This window comes from Malaya genurostris, chromosome 1 (assembly GCF_030247185.1).
Source record: "Malaya genurostris strain Urasoe2022 chromosome 1, Malgen_1.1, whole genome shotgun sequence".
NCBI lineage: Eukaryota > Metazoa > Arthropoda > Insecta > Diptera > Culicidae > Malaya > Malaya genurostris.
The window spans coordinates 91,309,342-91,334,542 of NC_080570.1; the positions used below are offsets into that span (position 1 = coordinate 91,309,342).

General features: G+C 35.7%; 2 protein-coding genes and 1 long non-coding RNA gene across 4 annotated transcripts in view; 1 reads left to right on the forward strand and 2 right to left on the reverse strand.

The window, feature by feature from the left end:
* Nucleotides 1–6,089: 6,089 nt before the first annotated feature.
* LOC131440705 (large ribosomal subunit protein uL3m) lies at nt 6,090–13,215 on the reverse strand. Its single transcript, XM_058612224.1, has 5 exons — nt 13,091–13,215; nt 12,952–13,033; nt 12,644–12,898; nt 10,938–11,221; nt 6,090–6,540 (listed from the first exon to the last, which is right to left on the reverse strand). Exons 1-5 carry the CDS (start codon nt 13,141–13,143, stop codon nt 6,117–6,119), a joined length of 1,098 nt encoding a protein of 365 aa, XP_058468207.1. The 5' UTR covers nt 13,144–13,215; the 3' UTR covers nt 6,090–6,116.
* Nucleotides 13,216–18,491: 5,276 nt separating this feature from the next.
* LOC131440707 (beta-lactamase-like protein 2 homolog) overlaps nt 18,492–25,201 on the forward strand; it is a 73,607-nt gene continuing 66,897 nt past the window's right edge. For both annotated transcript variants that reach the window (XM_058612226.1, XM_058612225.1), the window contains exon 1: nt 18,492–18,669. The gene's annotated coding sequence lies outside the window, so the exon portion shown is untranslated. The remainder of the gene's footprint in view (nt 18,670–25,201) is intronic.
* Nucleotides 23,052–23,562, reverse strand: LOC131440708 (uncharacterized). Its single transcript, XR_009231436.1, has 3 exons — nt 23,443–23,562; nt 23,224–23,357; nt 23,052–23,156 (listed from the first exon to the last, which is right to left on the reverse strand). It is a non-coding gene; the product is annotated as an uncharacterized LOC131440708 (long non-coding RNA).

Sequence of the window (25,201 nt, forward strand, 5' to 3'; positions counted from 1 at the left end):
CTTGTATATAACTCACTTGGCCGTACACTTGATCTTGTGTTTTGTTCGAAAGATTGTGTAGTCGATCGTAGTCCTACCCCGCTGCTTCCCGTGGACACCCATCACCCACCGCTTGAAATTCATTTCAACACAATTGCCGATAACACCGATATGACAAGGAATGATGATAGCGGTGCCATGCGCCCATTGAATTACCGGTTGGTGGATTTTTCTGCTTTGTCCGTTTATTTAAGCAATGTAGATTGGGATTTATTGTTTGCTACCAGGGAAGTTGATGTTATGGCAGAAATCTTCTGCTTTGAAATAAATAGCTGGCTTGATCAAAATGTACCTCGCCTCAGACCATCTGTCACCCCAGCTTGGAGCACTTGGGAACTACGACAATTAAAACGTAAGCGAAACTCATATCAGCGAAAAATGCATCGTCTACGAAATGCTGTTAACGTTCGTAATTTTCATCACTCGGCCAATGCCTACCGTGCTCTCAATGCAAGTTTATACAAATCATATGTACTCCGTACGCAGACTAAACTGAAACGCAACCCAAGAAGTTTTTGGCGTTTTGTTAACTCAAAAAGAAAAAGTTCATCTATACCTTCGAATGTATTTCTTGGCGATGAGACGGCTGTGTCAGTTTCGCAATCGTGTGAGCTGTTTGCCAAGCATTTCGCTAGTGTTCGAGCAGTTTCACTTCAAGTAGCGATACGGAAGCTGCTGTTTCGGATGTTCCAGTTGACATGATAAACTTAAACACTTTCATCGTTACCCCGGAGTTGGTCCAAAGCGCTGCCAAAAAACTAAAAAGTTCATTTTCTCCTGGGCCCGACGGCTTACCTGCTGTTATTTTACGTCGCTGTATTGGCGCTTTAGCTGGACCACTAAGTGTTATTTTCACTCGATCATTTGAGCAAGCTAAATTCCCACGGATATGGAAACAATCCTACATTTGCCCAATATTCAAAGATGGCGATCGTCGTAATGTTGTAAACTATCGTGGCATAACTAATCTTTCCGCTTCATCGAAACTTTTCGAGATTATTGTGAGTAGTGCTATATTAGATCGAGCAAGAAATTATATATCATTCGATCAACATGAATTCATGCCAGGAAGATCAGTTGCAACAAATCTGCTAACACTTACTTCAAAGTGTATTGCCAGCATGGAAGCTAAAGCTCAGATGGATGTCATTTACACGGATCTAAAAGCTGCTTTCGACAAAATTGACCACACAATACTTCTAAGCAAATTATCTCGTCTCGGATTTTCCGCCCATCTTGTGTCCTGGTTGAGCTCATATCTCTCCGGGAGAGTTCTACGAGTAAAATTGAGCAACAGTTCATCATCACTTTTCTCTAACAACTCAGGAGTTCCTCAAGGCAGTAATTTAGGACCTTTGCTTTTCGTGTTATATTTCAACGATGTCTCATTTGCTTTGGGAACTGATTGCAAACTGACATATGCAGACGACCTGAAATTGTACCTCGTTATTCGCACTGTGGAGGATTGTTGGCGGTTGCAAAATGCACTTGAATCGTTCGTAGATTGGTGTAGTCGAAACAAACTTATAATCAACGTCGCAAAATGTCAGGTGATCACGTTTCACCGTACTCTGAGACCTGTTAAATTTGACTATCGCATCGATGGCTCAGTCTTGACTAGAGTTACCCAGGTTCGCGATTTGGGAATACTGCTAGATGAAAAATTATCATTTGATTTACAACGATCACAGATCATCTCAAAAGCATCACGTCAATTAGGCTTTATCAGTAAAATCGCCAAGGATTTTAGAGATCCTCACTGTTTGAAAGCTTTGTATTGTTCACTTGTCCGGCCTATTCTAGAGAATGTTTCAGTAGTTTGGAAAGAGTTCAAAAACGATTCGTTCGTCTGGCATTAAGAAACTTACCTTGGCAAAATCCTGCTAATCTGCCCCCGTATCAGGATAGATGTCAACTATTAGGAATCGATACGCTTCATCGGCGCCGAAAAATCCAACAAGCATTATTAATTGCAAAACTGATCAATGGGGAAATTGATGCTCCTGAATTACGCTCTGTAGTAAATTTTCGGATACCGAATAGGACACTGCGGAATACATCACTGCTTCAGCAGAGATTTCACAGGACTCGTTTTGGCTTTAATGAACCGATTACTGCTTCCATTCGAACTTTCACCGCTGTTGAGGATCTTTTCGAGTTTGGTGAATCATCTAGTCATTTCGCGAAAAAACTGAAACGATCCACTGTGATTTGAATTTTTAAGTTATTTTATTAGTGACATTTGTGATACTAGCTTTAAGTTACATTGTGTTTCATTACTTTCGTTTATGTTCTTGAAAAGATAGTGGTTTTTGCGCCCGTTTGAGAATGACAAACGAACAGTTCAACTCAAATGGGTTTTTTCCCACTCTAATTGTCCATTTAGATCTTGTATCCGATGGACACAATAATAGTAAATAAATAAATAAATAAATTTTCTCTTTTTTGTATCTATTGATTTAAAAAAAATTATATATATATATATATATATATATATATATATATATATATATATATATATATATATATATATATATATATATATATATATATATATATATATATATATATATATATATATATATATATATATATATATATATATATATATATATATATATATATATATATATATATATATATATATATATATAGAAGGATGGCAATGATCGGATCTTTGGATCATTATTTAGCAGGAACGTCGTTTTCCAATTATATTGAACGACTTGAATTCCTGAGTCAACTGAATGGATGGGCGGAAGAGAAGAAAAAGTCAATTTTGATCGCTCTGTCCGGTTCTGTAGTCTACGATGAGCTGAAGTTGATATTTCCAGCAGTTGAACTGAAAACATTAAAGTATGATGATATAGTTAAAAAGCTTAAGGAGAGGTTCGATAAAATAGAGCCTGATATGATGCAAAGATACCGTTTTTATAACCGATTCCAGGGGTCAGATGAGTCAGCTGAAAATTTTATTTTAGCGATTAAGCTACAAGCTGAGCATTGTGACTTCAAAGAATTCAAAGATACAGCTATTAGAGATCGTTTGATTATGGGTGTTTTTGATAAGGACTTGCAGAGATCTTTGTTATTGGAAGAAGATTTGGCCTTAGCTACAGTAGAGCGAAAAATAGTGAACAGTGAATTGGCAGGAAAAAGAGCTAGGTTAATTAATGCGAATAAAATAGATGTCGATGCTGTGTTAGCAATAAAGAACCGTTTGGGACGGAGAGAAATTTTTGACAATGATCGTTATAATGATAGACGTTTTAGTGGACAGCATAGGAAAAGTGGGTACGGTTATAATGAAAATCGTGTTAGTTTTAGGCGCGATTTTAGGAAAAGATCGGCTTCTGCCAGTAGAAATCGGAACTCATATGCTAGTGCTATTTGTAATTATTGTAAAAAGAAGGGCCATCTTAGAAGAGACTGCTATAGTTATAAAAACAGAAATTCAGTCAGATTTTTAAAAAATTATACTAGGGAAGAAAGCTATAACTTCAAAAGGTCTAAAGAACGAGATTCTTCTGTTGAGACTGATGGCCTAGAGTGCATGATGATATCTACAATAAAAAAAATAATGATCCATGCATGGTGGAGGCTGTTGTTCAAGGCTGTGTCTTGAGTATGGAAATTGATTCAGGATCAGCGGTATCGGTTATAAGTGAAGCGGATTTCCAAAAAATGTTTAGTAACATACCGTTAGTCAGCAGCAAGCGACAGCTTGTTGTGGTGAACGGTAAACGATTGAAAATCTTGGGGGAGATCGATGTCAAGGTGAAATTGAATGGCTTCGAGCACCAGCATATGCTAGTGGTTTTGGAATGCCGTAATCGATTTGTTCCCTTGATTGGTCGTTCTTGGCTTGATTGCTTTTACCCTGATTGGAGATCTGGCTTCGTATCCGTGTCTTCAGTTAATAGCTTGACTGATGAGAAAGGTATTGAAAAAGTTACGGATTGTTTGAAATCAAAATATAAACAAGTTTTTAATAAAGATTTTTCCGAACCTATTGTGGGCTATGAAGGTGAGCTAATTCTGAAGCATGAACAGCCGATATTTAAGAAAGCGTACACTGTGCCGTTTAAACTGAAGGATAAAATGCTAGAGCATTTGGACATGCTGGAACAGCAAAAAGTAATAACGCCTATTGAAGCCAGCGAATGGGCTTCGCCGGTTATTGTTGTCGTGAAGAAGGATCAAGATATTCGCATGGTTGTTGATTGCAAGGAACATACTTATGGCTCACAGGAATCAATTAAAATTGACAAACAATGTGATGCAAACGTCCAGACTGGGACTAGAGAAGACACACCACATGGTAGGAAGCGCAGTTGGAAGGATGACTTTGAAGAACCGTAACACGGAATACCTGGTTCGTCTACAGGGCCTTTCAGAGGATTCTCTGACTTCGAACTGTTAAAACCTACTCAAGAAAAATTACCAAAAACGAACCGTAGTCCGTCAAAAAAGAGCACTGGAAAACGCATTGTAATGCAATCGAAAGGATGATCATCAACAGCAGTGAAGTCTGCAATCGAAAGGATGATCTTTGAATTTACACGAATTTTGCCGTTCATTATTATAATAAGAAGTTTAATCTCAAACATCGTTTGAATTTATTTAAGAGTTAGTTAATTCTTCAGAGGGGAGAACTGTTATGTCAGGAGAATTGTTTAAGCATTTAGTACATAACGCGTAATATGAGAGCACTCAGTTTACTGCTTTATTGAGAGTGTGCTCTCAGTTCTGAACTACACGTCAATGGTGTCGGAAGTGCCAATAGTCGGTGTTATATATTAATAAAAAAATTATAAAGTGAAATAAAGTTTTAATTGTACAAATGATTTAAGAGGTGTTATACATTATAGTTTCATGCCTGTTGGAGAGCAAGTTTGACAGAAACTAACTCCACCAGGCTTTTCCCTGCTCCAAATAAACAAATAAACAAATCTTACACATTCTTCCATTCGTTTAGTGAACGAATGTAATAATGTAATAATCACTCAACCAGGAAAAAATTATTGGGAAATCAAATTTGAAAAAAAAATCGTAGCAATCTCGAAGTTTGAAATTTTGCAAATGCATTGAGGTGAGTAGAGAAAAGATGTAGTCCTGAGTCAAAAGAGTGCGTTTTTTTTGGTTACGTAACTTATTTTGGAACCAGAAGCAATAGCCATTTGGCATTCGATCTTAATAAATGATCCAACAATAGTTTCCAAACGAGCTGGTTGAAATCGATTCAGCCATCTCCGAGAAAATCGAGCGTCGAGAAAAACCTTTGAATGATGCACATACATACACCGACATTTTTCGATCTCGTCCATCTGAGTCGAATGGTATATTACATTAGGGATATGAGGCTCCGATCTTGTCGGTCGGTTTTCTAGCAATTCTATATTATTTCTATAGCGATACATTAGCATCATGAAAATTAGCAAAGGGATTATTAAGTTAATACAAAGGTATGTGAGAATAATTTTATATTTCACTTCACAAAATGCCCGATATTTTTTGTGATAATCACTCAACGTAATGGCTTACCCATAGATTCGGTTATTGTATATGTAGGTATGTATATGTGAAGCCACCATCAGTTCAAGACATTGCCAATGTATGCGGGTAAACTTACAGTAGATCCGAATTTGATTATCAGATAGCTTTCATATAACTGCTGTTAAGAATGGCCAAAATGTACCAGCTTAAACCCGCCTGATGGTTTGTTTGTAAGAAGGGTGCAGGGTGAATTCAACATATAATGAATAATATAAAAAAACAACAGAATTATATGTTGCAATAAACTATGATAAATATTGCATTTTAGGATGGGCTTTAACTTATATGCAATTTCACACCCTCTCATTCTGCTACTAACGCCGAAGGCGAAAGCACCCAGTCGACGCCGTTCTATTGACCAAATGTCATCATAGACACACGGGGAGGCATGAGATAGGAACTTGTGAGGACTTAGTTATCTCACCATTTGATGACCACTTACCCATAGATTCGGTTATTCATGGTTTATTCTGTATTCTAAAAAAAAAACAAGATTTGAAGATAAATAACTAGCCATTTATTTACGTTTCTTCAAATGTAATGGAACTTTTCTTGAAACAGTGAATATCTTCATTCCAAATATCTCCTATATCCATATCATTTTCCGATTCAAAATGCGTAGGAAAAGCAGGCGCCTGAACATGCTTCCTCGTTGGTAATATTGAATCATATACATACACTAAACCATTAGTATCTCCTGGGATATTGCTGCCTTGTACCCACATGACATTATACTTAGTGTTAATGCGCCAGATTTTCAAGCCTCTAAGATTCCGCCAACGGTTTCCCATATGCCCCGGCATTTTAGTACCTGGCCACACTCGTGCCTTACTACCGCCAGCGCCTATATTACCAGGTCGACGATGAGTTTTTGTCACACCATGAGATGCAGGCATACCCTTGAAACCATGCCGTTTGATTACACCTTGGAAACCACGATCAACACTGAAAATAATTTTAAAAAAATACAGTATTGTATGCAAGACACTATCGTGCAAATGCAAATGAAACCATTCAAAGGTTCACATAATAAACGCAAAAATTAAGATGATGGAAGATGCGCTTAATAAAAAAAACTAATTCTAGTTTAAGTCTAGTTCCTTTAACTGGAAGTCATCGTATATGATTTTGAAAATCAAATTTAGATATGACTAAACTCAAGATATAAACCAGGACAAAATAAACAATTTAATAAAAATAATTTTCGATACGTATGCGTTACACTAGAAATACACATATTGTAAAACAATCTTCAATGAGTATTCATTAAGACTTTTCAATTCTTATATTTTCACTTTTACCAGCCGCTATCTAATTTTGGGTCAAAACCTACCCAACATCAAATAAAGTGCATCTCCCCATCTCGACCTAATTTTAGGTAGCTTATAGAAGAGCTCGACAATGAGTGATTTCTCCTAAAAAAAAATAGGTAAAAATGATTTTCAGTGTACATGATCAAGTTATTTAGCTATTGTTATTAAGAAATCATTTACTGTGAATTTTGTTGTAGGATAATTTGTAAATCTACTTGTCTTGTGATCAGAAGAAAACCTTGTTAATTTTCTAAACAGTAAATCGAAGATCGCATCAAATTTTGTCGAATTTTACTTATAATACTCTCAGAGATAAACTCAATATCCATACGATCTATCGAAAAATGATGGATGATCCAGTTAGCTCAGTAATTTTATTGATCATTCGTTATATAGTTCCGATGATCATTGTAAACAGTCCGCACAATATATTTTGTTGCTTCTATTTTAATGCTAACCACAATAAACTAAATAAATTCTAAATAATGTTTCTAAGTAATTTTCACTTTCGCATTTTAAAACCACTGAATTCATAGCATATGCATAGATTCATTCACAGTTACAACGCATTTAGCGATCAGACGTTTGTCATTTTGATGCAAATAGTAATTTAACTAAAGCGGTGATCCGAAATTCAAACGACCGGGGAGAGTCGGCAGCCTTGAGCCATTTTTCTTTCAACATTTTTTTTTAAACTTTAAATGATAGGTACTTGAAAAATTCCACACAATATAATGCTAATGAAAATGAAAAAAAAACTAAAGTGTTATATGCAAGGCGCGACCGAGAACGATTACTTAAAAAATGAAATAATTATACGGTAACCATAATAAATACAAAAATAAAGATGATGGTGGATGCACTAAACAGTAACAATGTCTGAAAATACAATGACAACAATACAAGGAAGAAAACATGTGAAACAGTCCGCACAAAATATTTTGTTACTTTCATTGATTTTCACTTATGCATATTAGGAACCAATACATACGCTAACAAATTCTTGTTGTGTTCATATTGTAGCTATTGTAACTAACATATTGTTGAACATGAACGAACATTGCCATAGTTACAACGCATGTAGTAATAAGACGCTTGTTGTTTTGATGCAAATGATAGTTGAACTGAAACTGGCGGTTAACAGAAATCAGTGAGGGGTCCTATTTAAATGATACATGTAGAATCGCAGTTTATACTTGATGCTATATTATATTGCATCTAACCGAGATCAAATAAACGACATCTTATCTATATTGCATCTAATAATTCTATATATGTGAATCTGTGCAACTTATTTGTATTGTAACTTGTTCAAATTGAAACTGCATAACGATTTGCATTGCATTACACTGTTTTTATTACACTTAGTCTGTATCCCTTCTATTAGTTTCTTGGAAGCAAGATTAGACCAAAATATCCTGCTTCATAAGACTAAATCAATTTCTAACTATTCAATTAGGTTACACGATTGTTTGGTTCAATAATAGTGCCTGAGGGATTATGCTGATAGATAGTTCATTATGTTTAGTCACATTTGATGAAAAAGAAGTATCTTTGAATATCATAATAACACAACTTATTACTGCATCTTTTTGCGCGCACCGTGTTGTTCGTATGTGAATGGAGATTTCAGTATGCACACGACCCGTTGACAAATTAAAACATATTTAGGCGTACAATATTGAAGCTTTCGAATCAAGTAAAATGAGTCAAATCCATCAAAAAATCACCGAGATACAAGCGATTAAAATTAGGTTCTAAATCTATAGCCGATAGTCTCAATTACATTATTCTCTGCAAAACTGAGGAAAAATAAAAACAGTCTATCAAATTAATGATAAAAAATCTAGAAACCAAAAATTTATATTGCGGTCGCAAAAATGAGGTTATTTTTTTTTTCGTTCGAAATAATCAAATATTTTTAAGTCAATCAATTTTTCTTAAGAGGTTTCTTTTTACGTGATTTCGTTTGTAGCTTTTCACAAATGGGCGGTTCCAACGGCCGCACATTATTTGAATTTTGACGTCGATTATCTCATTCCGAATTTGCATATTTCATTGAAAGAAACTATCAAGATACTGTACTGGATTCATTTCTGCCTTTTAGAGGGAAATTATGGGATTCTCTACGATATTTAGCACAGGTCGGAACATTTTTCTCGAACGATTTTCGCACAGCGAAAAGTGCACGAAACAAACCAAATTATTTTGGATTTTCACTAAACTGATGATTTTTATCTTGATTTGCAAAGAAGTAATCTTAAAAGTTCTTTAGATAACATTTAGAGCCATTACAACGGCTGATTTTATATAATGTTGTCCACTTTTCGTTTTCTTTCTCTCCAATGCAAACGATCAGCAACTCTGCTGTCTGGCGCAATCACTCTCGTTTGAATTGAAACTAGCTTTGCGAACAAACCGCAACACATTCGCTCGCAGTGCCAAATGATGCCAAACTGGTTTAAAGCGTCTTCTCGCCTTGACGATTGGAAGGCAAATGAAAACTACGACCTGAGCGTTTAAGGTTGTTAACCACGCAGAAGGTGCGCTCTCCGACGCGCTGTTTGAATGCGTCTGCTCGCCCCGACGTCTGCTTTCATCCAACACACAAGGAGAAATGATCGATTTTCGACCACGGTTCCCCTTTTATAACGTTCAGTTGAAGATATGTATCTGACCTCAAAATCCTCGTCCTTGCACGAAAAACCCAAGCGATAGCAAAGAATTTTCCGTGTTGTTTCCAAAGTTGGAGAAAACTTAATTTTTTAGTTGTTTGTGGCTATCTCACACTGTTCAACATATTATCCTAGATTCCTGATCATATTTTTAATGAAATAGTGAAAGAATGATGTTGCTTTCGTTAATACAAGTCTATATGGTCTATATGGAAGAATGGGCAGAACTTAATCGTGAATATCTCATTCACGATTAAGTTCTGCCCATTCTTCCATATAGCTAATTTTGAAAAGGCGCCCCATAGTAGAGTCCCGGGTCGGCGGTTCAATGCCTAGGACACTGGTCTCACAAGCAAGTTGTTGTATGTTCGAGCCTCGACATGCAAGGATTCTTAGTGTCAGTAGGATCGTAGCACTAGCCATGCAATGATTCTGTACGGTATGAATTGGTTGCGAAGTCGGTTGAAACAGAAAGGCCAAATTCCTCGAAATGAATGTAGTGTCAGGACTTTGCTTTGTATACAGACGTGTATATAGACTGTGCTATTGAATATGTGGGGATGTTGCACTGAGCGAGATAATGCAAAAAAGGATTATAAACCATTTCTTTCATCGTTTTCGCAAAAAGATTTTTCGGGAAAATTGTCACGTTAGTTAACAGCCTATTCGATATATTGTAAAATCGGGCCTGACCATAAGGTATATAGTCAAGAAGATTACCCGAATCTAGAATTTATCGTTTTCTAAACAATAAGAGGAAATGATAAGGATCAATAATTTATCCTCAAAATAACATTCCTGTGAACGTAAAGCTATGGTTCCGATTTATTCGGGAGGTCTACCTTGCTCGCATATTTTCATCCACATGAGAAGTAAACATGCCAAAACAATGCAAGAATCTAACCCAAGAAGTCTGTGCACAGATAAATCTGTTGTTACCTTGTTCACATAGCAATACAAGAAACTAATCAAATTTAATGCAAACATGGGGTTGTGCGTTTCATCCACACGTGGGGTTATTCAAATTTAATAACTTCGAATTAGAATTTACAATGATATTTAAAAAGCGTAAGCAAGGTCCTGGCATTACATTCGTTTTGTAGAATTTGACCTTTTTGTTTCAACAGACTTCGCAGCCGATTCTTAGTGTACAGAAACATTGCATGGCTAGTACTATAGATCCTACTGACACTGAGAATCCTTCCAGGCCCGGGCTCGAACATACTAAGACCAGCGTCCTATGCATTGAACCGCTCACACGGGACAATATAAAAATAAAAACCTTAAGGCGTGTTATAATATTATAAATGCATTATAATTAATCATGTTCCAATCACCGTGTTTGTAAACTTACGTTTTACCTCGTACATCAACATAATCACCTACTCTGAAGTGTGTTACATTCAAAGGGGTGCCTGGTAGCAGTCGGGCTTCTGGTGAAATAATGAATCGGCACAAGTGTTGTTTTGGTAATACGCCAGAGTCTTTGAACAGTCCACAATACTCTTTAGTGAACACTGATGGGTCTCTACTTTGTGCACCGATAAGTAGGCAACCGTATGGTTTACTCAGGTTTTGTTTTCGTAGATCAGCAAATTCTTCAGGAGGAATATATTTTACGACATGATTATCATAAATCTGTAATTAAAAAATGACCGAATATTAACTTAATTTCAATTATAACAAACAGTTTTTTTGTCGTGAATACGACTTACTTTACTATGGGGAGCCCTTTTCAAAATTTACCCCCTGAGAGGTTGTACGACTTTCTCCCGAAAATCATTCCCCAAAAATTGAAGCAACGAAGTATTTTCCCCAGAATGTACCGTTCTCCAGAAAACCATATTCACGAAGGTACTAATTAGTGGAAAGACACCCAACATAATGGGCCGTATGAATAAAATGTAGTAAAGTCTGTTGTTTGTAGTATCTTCTCAAAAACAAAGTCCACAGAGCAAAACGCGTTTGATATGAATAAAAAAACAAGTAGTTAATGCTATCTTCAATTATGAGCATTTACCGCATGCCGTATCGAATCGGAGCCGGAAAAGCTGGAATAAGTATGCACAAAGCAAGAAACGTACTTGCTGTTGCAAAAATACCACTTTATTTTATTTTTCTAGTTCACTTTATCAGCAAACACACGAGTAGCAACCTATGGAGCTAGCTACCGAAAAATTGTAGTAAATACTTCATGTTCGAAAGTTGTTGTGTAGTAAAGTCTCTGTTTTTGACAGGAACGTGATCCACATGTAGCTTTTACTACCGAAATTCAAGCATGCTACGTTTTATGTTTTCCCCAGAATGCCATCTCCCAGAAGAAGCAAATACCTAGAAACTGTTTCCTCAGAATGGAAAATAATACAGAAACAACTTAGGAACAGATATTTTACCAGAAAAGGATCTACTAGAATCAGGTGCGTATACATGTGGGGTTTAGGGATTCGAAAAAATTCTGGGTCATTTGGTGGGCAATCAGAGCGCTCAGAGTATAGTAAACAAACAATAGAACATTTCAAATCCAGTAGTCTTAATTTCCTTATCGTAGAGATAATATTCTGATCGATAATTTGTGAGGGAGTATGGTAAAGGGTACTGAAAAAAGTAGCAATATCCAGTTATTTGTTAGCCATTCTTCATCATTGTTTTGGTCTTTGCAGAAGAATGTTGACCAAAGTTACATGACTTCCTAGCAGGGAGCAGGTGAATACAGATATATACAGATTTTTTATTCAGAGTGATACAGATTTTATATAAAAATATCTGACATCTCTGCATTCTGGTGACCGACTGCCTCACCGCTGCCAGATATACAACTCAAACGATACAACCGTATCCACCAGGATTTTTCCACATTGAAATCTTTGACATTTTCAGCGAAGGTGAGAAGATGAAAACGCTCGGCTAACTTAGATACAAGCGACTTTGTTTTGTCAAATTGGATTTGACAACCGTCACTGAATCAATTTTGGTAGCCGTCTGGTAGCCATGGCTGCCCAGGTAGACAAAACGCTATGCGGGGTTGATTCAATCGTTATATAACAAATGAAACATACAAACCTGCAATAATGTCGTCCTAATTTTTGTACCATCCTTCTTCCATAACGGATACTGTCCTATTTTTTTGGCTATAACACCCGTTCTCTTCAAACCCAATTTCCATTGATCATTCGTTAAAGCATGTCTTTCTAACACAGATTGATTCACCTGATCGTAGGATAGTACTCCCTTAATTATTGCAGGGAATCCAAATTTACTGTGCAACACCGCATTCACAAATGAAGAATTTTCAGTTGTCAGGAACTCGTTGTGTACCTTAAATATATATATTAAAGTAAATAAATAACATATGCTATGTAATGTCATACCGTTCTTTCCTTTCTAACAAACCAAAATGGATTTCGTAAACGAGGACGATTCAAATAATTTTTATTCCGCAATTGGTGTACCCTAAAATCAAAAGCCAAATTAGAATATATAGGTACGGGCCTTCCTACTTGAACCGACAATGTAGTACTTCGCTGAAGAAATCCATGAAACAATTTGCATGAATTAAACATTTTCAGACAAAATTACCGGTAACAAATATAATAACGAAAACAAGATCTGACAACCAGAGTTGCCAATGTTCCAGTTTAATCTAGGGATGTAGTACACGCTCATTCAATGTTACTCTCAAGTGAGTCATTTGTACTCACTTTTGCTTATTTGGTTCAAATGTCAAAAAGTGAGTAATATTGATTTATAAGAATGAGTAACTTCGACTCAGTTTCTAAATTGACAACAAGTTTTACTCACAGAGCTTTGAAAACGTTGTGTGAAAATTTACGTGCACTGAACTTTTCCCTTTGTCGGAAGGCGGAACTTTTCCCTCTGTCGGAGGTGGAACGGAGGAAGGCAGACGGATCCTTTCCAATGAGCGATGAACAGGTAACGGCTTCCTTCATTCGTTGGAAGTAAGTCAGCAAAGCATTCCTTATTCGAATCCCTTATTCAATTCGCTTGATATTGAGTAATATTTACTCACTCGAGCTAATTTTACCATTTGTAGCACTGAGTAAATGTTACTCAGAATTTGACAAATACCATATTTACTCAAAAGTGAGTAAACAAGCTTTGCTCACTATAGAGTAGTTCCACTTTTAACGAAAGTGAGTGAAATTGTACTCACTTTAGAGTAACATTGAACGAGCGTGTAATATTGTCGATTTATCAAGTAATCGAATAGGGTAACAGAGGTATTATGGCCACTTCATATATTTTGGCCCACCTAACTTTATCGACCAAACTTTATGGATTTAATCGATGTTAAGTAACCCATGTTGCATCAATTTGAAGCTAATCACATTAAATTATCTATTGCGGAAGGGGGTTTCAAAGATATTACAGCATTTGGTGGATATTTTTACAAAGTGGGCCAAAATAAAATCAATCCTAAAGTGGGCCAAAATACCTCTGTTACCCTAATAACCCAGATAATCGAGTAATATATAATCGATTAGATTAAAACTAATATTCGATTATTGAGCTAATCGAATAATTAAAAAAATCCCATAGTAATAATTGAATGAATAATTGTGTAATCGATTAATAACCCAGATAATCAAATAAATTTCAATCGATTAGTTCCAAAATTATACTCGATTATTAAATAATCGAGTAATTAGAAAATTCCGACATCCCTAGTTTTATCTGGTATTTGACTAAGGCAAGACCTGACAACAGACTTCTTAAGTATGATTCAGACGGTCCGTCGCCTACCGTCACAGTCAACCTTCGTCACCGTCACCGTCAAAATTAATTACATGCATTCTTATGGAGACATTCAAGTGAACGTTCCGGTAAAGAAATTATCAAAATAATTTTGATGGATGCTGACGTCCCGGTGAAGGTGACGGAAGAAGACGGTACCTCTGAATAGTTCATTATTATTCCTTCCCAGCAATGTTGCCAGGTATACCGATTTCTCGGAATTAAACAGATTTTTTGACCTCTATGGTCCAATCCACGTGTGAATATGTTGGTGTGGCTATTTTCAGCAGTTGTGTGTCGAATGCTAGTGAGTATCTCGAAATAATCCAATGAATTTTGTCGAGCCGCATCGTGCCAATTATTGAATACATATATGCAATAAAAAAAACTGCAAGAGAACAGTTGAGAAAAGCATAAAACCGTTTATAAAACTCTATTACACGTCTTCTACTTAGTTCATAAGTTCATAGCTTACGAAACTCTATATGCATTTTTCGCAGTGTATGATTATAAGTCAAACATGTTACCTCAGTGTAAGATTGACAAACTTTGACTTCGGTTCGCACACATTCTAATTTCGTATATGAATAGACCTATGCACTCTGCATCGGTGTGAGTAACAGAGACGTCAAATTGCTCAAGAGCAGAGATGCCAGGTAATTTTTTCAAAAATCTGTGAGCGAACCCAAAACCTGTCTGTGAAAATCAATCTGTGATCGTTTTCCGTACTCCAATAGCTGTTTAAAACCAAATTTAGTGACCAAAAAAAAAAAAAAGGTCTCACCACACGTTTTCCGTACCATTTCAGCTGATCGAATTCAATTAAGTGAGCAAAAAAAAAAAAAGGTCTCGATACCCACACGCTCCGTTCTTTTTGGAACAAAAACTGTACTCGATTTCCAAAATCTGTGAAAATCTGTGATTTATTTAAGAATCTGTGAAAATCTGTGATCGTTTTCAGAAATCTGTGAAAATCTGTGTCAGTTTAAAAATCTGTGCACAAAACTCAAAATCTGTGAAACACAGATTAATCTGTGAACCTGACATCCCTGCTCAAGAGGTAAAGTCTTACACTCTCATTGAACATAACTCAAAATTGAGTGACACATAACTCAAATTCATAAAAAGTGCACGTACTCTAAACTTGAGTTACCACCTTTCTACTCATTTTTGCGATAAGGGACGAAACTGTCAAAACTTGAGTAATTTTTACTCAAAATAAGAAAAAAATATTTTGTTCAAAATTTGAGTAAGTTCAACTCAAAATTTGAGTTCCTTGCTCTCAAAATGAAGAATTTTTTCTTCGTTAATTCTCATATACAAAATTATTCTTCTTGCTTTTAAATGCGCAAAATAGTGATTCAAAACCGTTTCCTTTTGAACGGTTTGGAGTACAAATTGAATTATTTTGATATCCTTATGTTGCGCTTTTCACTCAGCATAATTGAAACCACAAAACATCTATGATTGATGTTGATTCATGTTTTTAAAGCCGGATCTAGAAACGGCAATGGAACACGACGTATTCTTTATTTCGATAAGAATATTCCGAGAATGAAAACGCACTGAACTGCAAGAAGTATTTTTTTTCACTCAAATGTTTAAAAACTCAACGCTTACTCTAATGTATGAATAAATGCGAGAGAACTCATGGCAACGAGTTTATTTCACTCAAATCCATACTCAAATTTTGACATATTGTTACAGTTTATGAATTTGAGTAATCGCAATTCAAACCATGAGTTATGTTCAAAGAGCGTGTATACACCCTCATTGAACATAACTCGAAATTGAGTGACACATCACTCCAATTCATAAAAAGTGCACGTACTCTAAACTTGAGTTATCACCTATCTACTCATTTTTGCGTTGAGGGACGAAATTGTCAAAACTTGAGTAATTTTTACTCAAAATAAGAAAAAAATCACTAAATTTCTGTTTGAGCTGTTAGCAGAATGTTCTCACTAATAGTACTGTTGTTGTACCGTTGAATTCCACTATGTTATATCACGTCATTACACTCTCACAAAGTCACTATTTTCACAGTCACTATTTTTCCGAAAGTGTTTCAAACGTTATAATACAGATACGTATTTCGGAATGCTATTTGCATCCTTCTTCAGTGTATCGGTTTTATAAGTTTTGAAAGCCGGATCTAGAAACGGCAATGGAACACGACGTATTCTTTATTTCGATAAGAATATTCCGAGAATGAAAACGCACTGAACTGCAAGAAGTATTTTTTCACTCAAATGTTTAAAAACTCAACGCTCACTCTATTATATGAATAAATGCGAGAGAACTCATGGCAACGAGTTTATTTTAGTCAAATAAATACTTAAATTTTGATATATTGTTCCAGTTTATGAATTAGAGTAATCGCAACTCAAACCATGAGTTATGTTCAAAGAGCGTGTACACTCTCATTGAACATAACTCAAAATTGAGTGACACACCACTCAAATACATTAAAAAGTGCAAGTACACTGAATAAAGAATAAACAGTACTTTGAATAAAGAATAAATATTTTATTCACAATATAAGTGAATTTAACTCAAAATTTGAGTTTTTCGCAGTCAAAATAAATAAATTCTTCTTCGTTAATGTTTATATAAAAGGATTCCCTAATTAACATTCCGCCGTGGACAGCTGTCGTAGATTCGTTTCAGCTGCGCGTAAAATGCTTCCTTCTAGTGATCGGGTCTCGTCTCATGTTGGCAGTGCGCGTTGATGATGCTATAATTGAAGAAACGGCCCTTGATCTTCAATACGCACATCCTATCACTGGTTGGCTGCCACCTAATCACGCGCTGACGCATCTTGCCCAACACTATAAATCCCGTTCCTAGAACGCTGGTTGTGCCACAGATCTGATAGAATGTAGCCGCTCGATGCCCACTTTTCCACACCTTCTGTTCCGTCCAACAAAATCCCTGCAGTGCTACGACATCGAAGCCGCGGATTAAAAGTTCATCATGAGCCAAGCGATTTGTAGTTTCATTGACCAAGCTTCTAATCGTAGTTATTTTTTCGTTGCGTAGATCTTTGCCGATTATTCCGATTCGTATTTATTTTTTTGAGTGAGCGTAACATGTGTTTTTCGGACGGCTTGTTAGGCCTGCACCAACCTCTTGTCTCGCCCGAGGGCCATCGTGTCAGCACTGTTTAGAGTCCCACACTGACACAAGGACGGTAATCAGCCGCTCCTAAAATGGGGAACAGACGCTGTTTCGAGCCACCCCAAAATGGAGAACAGACGCCCGGGTAGGCTCGCTCTCGGTGAAAAGAAGGCACGCCCCCTTCATTAACAGCATATGACCAAGGTTCCACCGGAGTTGGTTACCTGATCTTTCCTATGGTTACTCGTACCCCAGCCGGCACCGCAGGGAGGTAGGAACTAAACTTAAAGAACTAAAGGCTAAGAATCACATTGGGGCCTGCGCATTGTCCAGTCGTTCACCAACCATGTATGACGAAGCATGACGTCATAATACTAAATTTCTGTTTGAGCTGTTAGTAGAATGTTCTCACTAATAGTACTGTTGTTGTACCGTTGAATTCCACTATATCACGTCATTACACTCTCACAAAGTCACTACTTTTTCGAAAGTGTATCAAACGTTATAATACAGATACGTATTTCGGAATGCTATTTGCATCCTTCTTCCGATACACTGAAGAAGGATGCAAATAGCATTCCGAAATACGTATCTGTTTCATACAAATACAGATTTTGTTCAGATTATTTAAATTCAATGTAAATTCATACAGATTTCTCAAAAAATGATTAAAAGATTGAAATAATTTTGTTTGTCTGAGCTCTCTTTGGTAGTAGTAACGAGATGAGAGTTTTGTAATCAATCGAATCACACATTGATCTAAAAAACTTTAAATGGTGTTGGTAGTTTAAGTTGATTTTTGATGAAAATTTGAAAGCGTTTAATGTCGTCGCTGTAGAATAATATGCATATTGAGCGCTCATTCTATTTCTCATTATAAAACCATAAATTTTTGGAATAACATTACCTCAACAAATATTCATTATAAATATCTCGGTGCTATAGTGGATACAGTTAAATACAGATTTTTCACTCTGTGTAATAAAGATTTTTTATGAAAATATCTGGCATCTCTGCATCGTAATCGTAACGCGAGCTGTCTTGTCTTAGCAATTTACTTATATGAATCGATCGTGCAAATTTTCATCAGTGTCCATCATTAAACGTCAGTGATAAGAATAACACAGACCAAAAACATTTTCCAAATTTGACTCTAATATTGTTTTTATATGAATTACAATTAATGAAAAACGATCTAATCCAAACAATTTAAGGTAAGTACTAACCCAGTTCCATGAAGAAGACTCTGTAGCTCAGCTTAAGTACGATTCACACGTTCCGCCAGGTTACCAGCAAGGAATGACAGTTAAATGGAGTTATATTGTAATTTCCACTGTCGGTTAGAAAAGATTGCGGTGCGATTGGCATATTGTCGCAAAACTGAAATGTAGAGGCGCTGCTTGTTTAGAGATGATACTTTCAGCAAGAGCTGTCAAATCGATAGGAAAATTTCTAATTACTCCCTTCTTTTCAACGATTTCTTATGAAAACGGGTAACTTCATTTGAAAAATCATAGTAGGAGTTGAAGGAAATGTTTTTACTCTGAGGTGGTAATGTTGATCTTAATTCATTGTGCGAAATCTACCGTTTATTCAGAATGGAACATTAAACTTGGTTTGATACTATTTTACAAATGCCTGGAAATAACAAGTAAAGTATCCAAAATAAATAGTACTCGATCTCTATACATTCTAGTACTCGAGAAATCAACATTACACTGGTTTCTGTTAAAAAATGTTGATCCGAAAAAACCTAACCTTACCCAAATTCACACATTTCTGAAGATTTTCCATGGTTAATTGTAGTTTACTAAAAAAAAGTAGTAGTAATCACTTTGAAATCGATTTTCTTCTACTCCTAGTGTACTTTTATTTCTGATATCTATTTGTTTTATTGAATAAACGATAAAAATTTTGCAAATCACTACTGCCGATATGAAAATTTCCGAAAGAATCCTCCTTTTCTTGGTTCCATTTTTCATTGGCAGGTGTCGCTACCGGCAAATCAGCTTTACGACAATGTGCCAATTAGATAGAGACAAAATGCAGCAAAGATAGCGGAACTGTCATCCGCATCGATTCAACCACTTCGAGACCACGAGTCAGAAAAAAAATTGTAAAATTCACCGTTTCAATGACAAATTTCTATTAGCGAAATAATTATTAAGTAAACTTCAATCATAATGAATTCATTTTGATAATGCGTATGAGATCTGTCACCGGCTACAACTTGCAACGGATTTTTTAACCCTGTGCTATTTATTTGACATAATGGTTATTTTGTGCTTAGTATTTTTTCTTTTCATTCATATTTCGTATTAATCGACGCCTTGGTCTTCAAAACCTCGTGATATATTCGAAACATTGTGGATTTTGACTGTAAAAATAAACTTTTACATAAAATCGTAAATAGTCCACTCTAAAAAGTTGGTCGTCTTTGACAGATATACATTGGTTGATGCCTGCAATGAACAATGAAATAACACTTGTCACTAAGGAATATTACCAGTTGAAACTGCAATGACCTCAATCCACCAGCCGATTAATTTTTCTTGTGGCTCTAATGTCAATTATTTTCAATACAACAAACAGTGAAGGGGTTGAATCAACTGTCCAATACTCTGGCAGAGATGCCAGGTGAAAAATTGTGTGTAAAATTTGCTCAATCAGCGTGGCGAACACTTGCAGATGTCACCACGATCGACACAAGGCCACCACGATTTGGGTGCCGCTTTCACTGAGCCACAATTTTGGATGCAACATTCACTTCACGCTAGATTTTTGTTTTGCTGTTGGTTAAAATGACAACTTTATTTTGGTTTTATTTTTTGTATTATTACAATCGAATTCTCGTGTGTTTTAAGCGACATGAAAATAAATTTGTCTTAAGAACTTAGGAAAATCGTGTGATAAGTGCTAAAATTGTTGTAGTTGGAATATTTCTATAACAGGCAAAGGATTTCGTTATCGTTCCGGAACGTAGTGGAACGTTTTGAACGATCGCGGCGAACAATCGTGTAGGTGGCAGTAGTGCTTCCAACGTATAGCAAATTTTAAATTTACACAGGATTTTGAAAAATTTTCTTTGAGCCTGTATATCTGTTATCTGTGCCTCTAGAGTGAGCACGTATCGTGTCAGTGCGGTGAAAATTTGAGTATTTCACGAGAAAGAAAGGATTTTCATTCATACTTTGGCGACTCCACTTTGTCACGTAGGGAGGTTTTCACTTGTAGTCCCGTGAAAAGAAAGCCCATTGGGCTATAAACGAAAATTAACTGGCAATATAGCCTAAGTTTCTATACCATCAATCGGTGTCATCTCAAGTGAGGTGACACCACCCAGAAGTGAAGAAGAATATGAAACTCGAGTAAACCCAAATGAGCTCTTTACCAAGTTTTTGTGCATGAGCGATGCTTGCACAAACATCTAAAACTGATAGAATAATATCTCGGTTAATTTTTCAAAAGGGCCTATAAGCAAGTGACAGTTTCTCTTTGTTTACTTTCACTTCTATTAATTACCAAGTGGTTTCCACGTTTATCCCTCAACTCTACATGAAATGATACCCGAAACTTTCGACTTTCATACATAATAGTGATATCAAAGAAAATCTTTTCAATCACATCACAATAATCGAAAGAGAGAGTGATTAAAGAGAAACTGTCACTTGGTTATACGCCCTAATGAAAAATCAACCGAGATATCAGCGAAAAGTTGAATATATTATCATCTTTTAAGATTTGGCCATGAATCGAATGAAATTCTTACGATTGAGCTTAGGTCGTCTACTAGAAAAGTTAAGTATCGAGTGTAAACCATGTTTCCTGGCTTTGAAATTTGTGTATTACGTACATATTAGGTATCATAGATCTAAATCCCACACCACTAAAAAGAAGATTGTACAATTCACGCGTTTAACCGATTTTAACAAACTTGGGCTCGTTTGAAAGCTACTGTCGAGCCATCGATCAAGTTCGAAGATCAAATGGCTGTGACTTTTGGTTCCGGAGATATGATTGATATGATATGACGTAACCGACAAAACACGTTGATTTTTACCGCTCTTATATATATATATATATATATATATATATATATATATATATATATATATATATATATATATATATATATATATATATATATATATATATATATATATATATATATATATATATATATATATATATATATATATATATATATATATATATATATATATATATATATATATATATATATATATATATATATATATATATATATATATATATATATTGGGATCATCTCTATTTTCGTTAAGCTCTAGTGCTCAAAAGCTTAAGCACCTCGAAAAAAGCCTTCATGCAAAATCTGAGCTAAATCGGACATGCGTAAGGGGTGCTTCCCGGTGGTAAAGGTTTGACAATTTTCGATCTTGAAAAGGCACCATAGAGGGGAGTACATGAAATTTCCAAGATCGAAAATTTTTTTGGTGCCCATACTCTTAAAACTGCATGAAACATAGAAATTTAGTGTCATCTCAAAAACATTTATTTTTGAAAAAATTCCTCTTTCTGGGACTTGATTTTGATATTTTTTCTAAGTCTCAAAAAGTCGATTTTTTCAAAAAAAATTTTTTAGAGATGACACTAAATCACGACGTTTCATGCAATTCTAAGCCTTTTGTCATCAAAATTTTTTTTTCGATTTCGAAAATTTCATGTACTCCCCTCTATGGTGATTTTTCAAGATATATGAAAATTCCACTAAGTGGACTAAGAAGGCTTTTTCAGATTAGCATCACTGTTCTCATACAAATAGGCAACGCACATGTCAAGCAGGGATGTCAGGTTCACAGATTAATCTGTGTTTCACAGATTTTGAATTTTCTGCACAGATTTTAAAAATGACACAGATTTTCACAGATTTCTGAAAATGATCACAGATTTTCACAGATTCTTAAATAAAACACAGTTTTTCACAGATTTTGAAAATCGGTTGAGGCAAAAGGTTCAGGGCGTGTTGGTAGTGAGACATTTTTTGTTTTGCTCACTAAATTGAATTCGATCTGCTATAATGGTACGGAAAGAGGAAAGAGTGTGAGTGAGACTGCTATTGAGGTACGGAAAACGGTCACAGATTTTCGGTTTGATCAGATTTTTAAAAATATGACCTGGCATCCCTGATGTCAAGCACTAGTTTGGAAAAATTACACTCAGAAAAATAGTATGGTAACTGTTACTATATAGAGGGCCAACTTGACCATGAGCGTATAGTGGTTTTCAGCCGACTATGAAATCAGATGATTTCAACAATAGTCAAGTTCATGTTTACTATGAATGGTATCGGCTCTAGAATAGTAATATTGAACAGTGTATTGCATGAATAACTAATACGATTGAGATGGTTAGCCTAACCATGACCGAATATTTTTTTAAATTGTAGTTTTTGCTATAACCAGAGTCATGGTATTTTTGACATTTCACTTCTAGTTATTTTGAAACTAAAAGCAGTGGTTGATTCAACAATGCTGAAGATCAGCAAAACATGAGATAATGTTGAAAAGTTTTATGAATTTAAATTCTAAAATAAGAACAACAAATTCATAACTCTATTTTATTTCCGCATCAAATCAAATGATATTATACCTGGTGAAATATTGCTTAGCATTGCTTGATAGCATCAGTTGATCCAAGGCTCTGTCCGGTCGAGTTTTTCCTGAAGCAGGAATTGGCAGCAGGAAAGAAATTATTAGCCAAGTCCAGATGTAAACCTCGATACCCACCTGCGATTTTCCGTCGGATTCGAGCGAATTGAATCCGGGAATCAAATGATAATCTTCCTTTTCATCAATCGCTTGATGTTGTTTCTACAGCGACCGATAATGAATAATAAACCGTATACGAGATGTTAATTTCACTGGAAAACATAACCGTTGCCGGAAAAATTGTTGAAAAATTGAATTTCAACGACGGAAGCTAGTAAGGTCACAAACTTTACCTACCTGCAAGTCCTACCAAAGTACACAGTCACAATATAGAATATTTTGTTCAAATCCATCACTGATGTGTTACCCATGTACGAAATTTTTTGCTAAATTGTAACTTTATGTGACAATAACAGTACACCCGTTCATTGACAATTTGTATAGTCAGCACAAATGTAATACATAGTAGGTTGAAAAACACTATACGATAATGTGTTTACTACATAAATTCTGTTGATATGGACTACATGAATAGTGTTTTCAAACTTCATAATCGTCTTTTAAACCATGTATCTATTTATGGTAACATTATTATATTGTGAACATATTTACTAGTAGCAATAACTATTTCGCTTCTCATCTATATCAAGGCTCGAGAGCAATTTCACCTTACTAGAAATTGTGATTTTAACTATTTGTTCTTATATTTGAGATGACTACCATTGTCAGGATGACCATGCCAGAAAAGTCATAAATACAAATAGTTTATTCAAGTCGTAGTCTTTGTTGTCTAGTAATTTATACAATGTAAATGGTGAATAGTCATATATCATGATTGTTGACACTTTTTAAGCGTATAGTTGAAATGAAAATGAAAAACAGGTTACGGTTACTATGGTTCTTTTCTTAGTGTAGAGTGACTATAATCAGAGTGGCGACCAGAGATGTCAGGTCTGCAGATTTGTCTGTAAATCTGCAGATTTAGGGTATAGTGCTGCAGACATTTTTTGTTGTGCAGACTTTTGAAATTCTCGCAGACTTTTGAAATTCTCGCAGAATTTCGTCTATATTTACAGACTTTTGAAATTTCCGCGACCTTATGGGGATGCATACTTGCTCACTGCAGATTTTTTTTCAGATTTACAGACCCTGTCTGCAGATATTTGAAATTTTTACCTGGCATCTCTGATGGCGACAGCTGTTCGTTTGGAATGACAGCTACCAGTTCCAAACGAGCAAATCAATGTAAAGTTAATGGAATGTTTTTAATTGTTGCCAGCATTACGGATGAGATGTCGTCACTCTGGTTATAGGCACTCTAGGAAAAATGATGCTGACTGTGTGACATAAACACTGAAGCATGCTTTTGTGAACTATTTGAATCAATTGGTGTCCAAATCAGTAATTTCTTTCAAAAGTGGATGTTGAAAGGTGGCTTATTGGCCGTTTAAAAAAACGCGTGAATTTCTCGCGCTTACGTGTATTGTGTTCTATTGATAAATTATGCAATGTTTACACCTTGGGCCAATAACATTGAATTGCGCATTCTAGCATGTTGATGTAAAGCCTGTAATGTAATGTGCTTTATATATGATATACGAAGAACTAATTAAAATCATTCCCGTTCAACACTATTCATTTTACTGTATCACAAGTGCAGTCAGTTTTTTCATCGCAAAATTTATATTTAAAGCGTTCAGAATAATTTGACAAGAAAGGTGCAGCTATCAGCTGATAATTTTGGTGGGATGATACTTTGTTTTCCATTATGCCCCGTTTACACTTCTGCTGGCTGCCAGCATGCTGATGTCAGTGTACTGCCCTCTTAGGAAAAAACGTTCAACTGTGGTCCAATGATCCAAAGTATTAGACCAACTAAGGACCACCGTTGAAAGTTTTTTTCCTAAGAGGGCGGTACACTGACACCAGCATGCTGGCAGCCAGCAGAAGTGTAAATGGGGCATTACAGCATGAGGTACTAACACTCATGTAATGCAACCAGTGCTACATATGCTGATTTTACCGAATTTCTATGTTCAGTGCAGCTAGTTTATCA

Bases quoted from the DNA above. Each gene is read 5' to 3' on its own strand.
- LOC131440705 (XM_058612224.1), bottom strand. From the start codon at position 13,143: ATGTTTAATTCATGCAAATTGTTTCATGGATTTCTTCAGCGAAGTACT. The intron at 12,899-12,951 runs GTATGACATTAC...TATATATTTAAG, and splicing joins TTGTTAGAAAGGAAAGAACG to GTACACAACGAGTTCCTGAC. The intron at 6,541-10,937 runs GTAAGTTTACAA...AATTATTTTCAG, and splicing joins GTTGATGTACGAGGTAAAAC to TGTTGATCGTGGTTTCCAAG.